This window comes from Octopus bimaculoides, chromosome 1, assembly GCF_001194135.2.
Source record: "Octopus bimaculoides isolate UCB-OBI-ISO-001 chromosome 1, ASM119413v2, whole genome shotgun sequence".
NCBI classification, from domain to species: domain Eukaryota; kingdom Metazoa; phylum Mollusca; class Cephalopoda; order Octopoda; family Octopodidae; genus Octopus; species Octopus bimaculoides.
This window is the reverse complement of record NC_068981.1, coordinates 33,808,468-33,812,040: the sequence shown is the minus strand read 5'-3', so window position 1 is coordinate 33,812,040 and position 3,573 is coordinate 33,808,468. Positions and strand designations below refer to the sequence as shown.

At 38.7% G+C, this 3,573-nt stretch overlaps 1 protein-coding gene across 1 annotated transcript in view; it reads right to left on the bottom strand.

Annotated features, from left to right (window-relative positions):
• Positions 1 to 3,573, bottom strand: part of LOC106879986 (cell division cycle 7-related protein kinase) — a 22,950-nt gene that overhangs the window by 7,529 nt on the left and 11,848 nt on the right. The window contains 3 exon segments of the mRNA XM_052966121.1: positions 1 to 128; positions 1,678 to 1,804; positions 2,853 to 2,995. The exon segment at positions 1 to 128 is cut by the window's left edge and continues 4 nt beyond it. Coding sequence (XP_052822081.1) covers positions 1 to 128; positions 1,678 to 1,804; positions 2,853 to 2,995 — 398 coding nt within the window.

The following is a 3,573-nucleotide window of genomic DNA, read 5'->3' as shown; positions in this document are numbered from 1 at the left end:
TGATTGACTTTAACTGCAGCCTGTTTTATGAGCAATCGCTGTTGAGGAGACTGGGTAGAAAATACAGTGGAATTCTTGGCAGTCCTTTGACCACATTTATCACTTGTTGGAATACTTTTCAAACCATGCTGTTAAATAAGGTAAAAAAAAGTAGCACATAAAATGTTTTTTTATATTGTCACAAAGCCACAAATTTATTGAGAATTTGACTGAATCTATCATAATACTGTAACATTTACAATATGAACTTGAATCATGAATGGAGTTAAGTATTGGGTTGTCCGGAAAGTTTGTGCCGATTTTTAAAGGAAATAAAAAGGTCAACAAATACTTGCCATTACATTTTTAATCAACCAAATATGAACCATTTTGTTGCACAATGCGTTTCCATCTTTCCTTTAACTTGAAAATACCCTCTTCCCAGAACTGAGGTGTTTTCATGGCAAATAAGTCGAAAGGTAAGCTACTATAAATCGGCACAAACTTTCCAGACAACCCAATATTTACTTTGATACCCTACTGTTTCTGCCTATCCTATTATGAATAAAGTAAAAAGTTTCATAGCAGAAAAGACAGAAAGTCAGTCTAAATATCCTCCAGTATTCAGTTTTGTCTCACAAAGTTTTCAGCTTAGATTTTTCTGAGGTCAGTAAAATAAAGTCAAATCTGAAGCTTTATGTGGCTGTTAAAAATTATTAGTTAAAAGCCTCATACTAGACAAAATGCATCACATGACTTTGTTTCCTCTTTTTTAAAACATACCACTGATATATATTGTTGTTTGAAGACGTATGAACTTCATTTAATTAGAGATCTCTGAACATATAATTAAGGAGTTAACACAGGATTTAGCAGGTATTCTACAAACAAATTATTTCCCACAACACAAAATAATTTTTAGAGCTGCAGAAAATAAAAATAACAGAGTCTTTGGAGTATCAGATAGAATGCCTTGTAGTATTTGTTCCAAATTTCTATGTTCTGATGTCTAATCCTCCAAGATCAATTTTTACCTTTCCTCTATTTTGAGGTGGAGGATTCCATCAGAAAAAGTACCAATCTAGGGTAACAGATTGGAACTTTATAAGTTCAATTCTCATCATGACTTACATGAGCAACTGACATAAACTGTCGCCCGATTTAAACATGACCACCTCACACCTTCAATGTCATTAATGGAGTCCAGTGAAGGTACATGGCTTCGTGGTTAGAGTATTCAGCTTACAATTATAAGGTCATGAGTTTGATATTTGGCAGCACGTTGTGTCCTTGAGCAAGACACTTTATTTCTCATTGCTCCAGTCCACTCAGCTGGGTCGGCCTTGTCATGCTCTGCCTCACACTAAATCTCCCCGAGAACTATATTAAGGCTACATGTGTCTGTGGAGTGCTCAGCCACTTGTGCATTAGTTTCGTGAACAGGCTGTTCCATTGATTGGATCAGCTGGAACCCACATTGTGACAACCAACAGAGTGCCAGTGAGAATGGAGTGCACTTTATTGCAAGAATTTTGGCCAATCTCCAGTCTGAGGATACCTTCTCTCTCTCTCTCTCTCACCATTCCTGGAGGCCCTGTAAAGTGTCATAGACACTGCCTAACTGTAAGAATAAAAGAAATTATCTCTACCAAGACAATAAATGGAAAATAGGAAATAGAAAATAAAAAGGAAATTTACCTTTGACGTACTTTTCAAATTTCGTCTGACTGGAAAGTAATGATGAGAGGGTATATCAGATTTGAGTTTATTTTCCTTCAAAGGTAAAGGTGCTTTGTGAGCAAGACCAAAATCCACTAACGAGAACCTAAAACATAAGAAATAACATCTTCAACAACAGAAGTACAGGCAAAGTATGAAATACAGTCCACATCATAATTATCATCTTAATTTTATGCTCATTTTTCAATGCTTGTTACCAACAGAAGTAATAAACTCCTTAAACTTTTCCCATTATGTTCTTGTTCGGACTATGCTTTCAGACCGCTTTCTGCTACTGTTAATCAGGTAACCTAGGTAACAGAAGCTATTGACTACTTCAAGGGGATTCCCTAAGTATTTGTAAGAGCCTGAGTACTTGCCACAAAAAAAAAAAAACACCCAATACACTCTTATAAAATGGTTGGTATTAAGAACAGTGGAGGCGCAATGGCCCAGTGGTTAGGGCAGCGGACTCGCGGTCATAGGATCGCGGTTTCAATTCCCAGATCGGGCGTTGTGAGTGTTTATTGAGTGAAAACACCTAAAGCTCCACGAGGCTCTGGCAGGGGATGGTGGCGAACCCTGCTGTACTCTTTCACCACAGCTTTCTCTCACTCTTACATCCTGTTTCTGTTGTGCCTGTAATTCAAAGGGTCAGCCTTGTCACACTGTGTCACGCTGAATATCTCCGAGAACTACGTTAAGGGTACACGTGTCTGTGGAGTGCTCAGCCACTTGCACGTTAATTTCACGAGCAGGCTGTTCCGTTGATCGGATCAACTGGAACCCTCGACGTTGTAAGCGACGGAATGCCAACAACATTGAGAACATCCAGCTATAGAAACCATGCTAAAGCAGATAATGGGACTTGTGCCAGTATGATCAATTATTAATAATAATAATAATAATGGTTTCAGATTTTGGCACAAGGCTAGCAGTTTTGGGAAAGGGTCCAAGACGTTTACATCGACCCCAGTGTTCAACTGGTACATTTTACACCAACCCTGAAAGGATGAAAGGCAAAGTTGACCTCAGTTGAATTTGAACTCAGAACATAGAGACAAATGCTGCTAAGCATTTTGCCTGGCATGCTAACAATTCTGCCAGCTCACCCCCTTAATGGGTCTTGTAGGAAAAGGGAAACATTTACTCACTGTTGTGTTTTACGGTTAAACAAGAAATTGCTGGGTTTCACATCACGGTGGATAATATCATATTCATGAACATGACTTAAAGCAATTAATAAATTTTTCATATAGCATTGGATTTCTTTAGGAGTTAAAGATGTCAAACAATCCTGGAAATAATATGGAAACCCATTAAAGATTAGTATTACATTAACATTAAATTATGGAATCCATTAAATGGTTAACAAATAAGTAAATAAATAAAACAATGAGGAATGGAAAATTAACAAGTTCCAGCCTAATTCAACCCAGTACTTAACTGGTGCTTATTTTATTGATACCTGAACATTAAAAGCAAAGTAAACACCTATAGAATTTTAATTCCTCATCATCATCGTCATCGTTGTCGCTTAACATCCACTTTCCATGTTGGCGTGGGTTGGACGGTTTGACAGAGGACTGGTAAGCCAGAAGGCTGCACCAGGCTCCAATCTGATCTGGCAAAGTATTTATAGCTGGATGCCCTTCCAAATATCAACCACTCTGAGAGTGTAGTGGATGCTTTTACATGCCACTGGCACGAGGGCCAGTCCAGCGGCACTGGCAATGACCACGCTCGAATGTTGCTTTTTCACATGCCACCGGCACATGTGCCAGTTAAGCAACGCTGGCAACGAACATGCTTGAGTGGTGTTTTTTACGTACCACCAGCACGGGAGCCAATCAGCGACCCTGGCAAAAATCACAC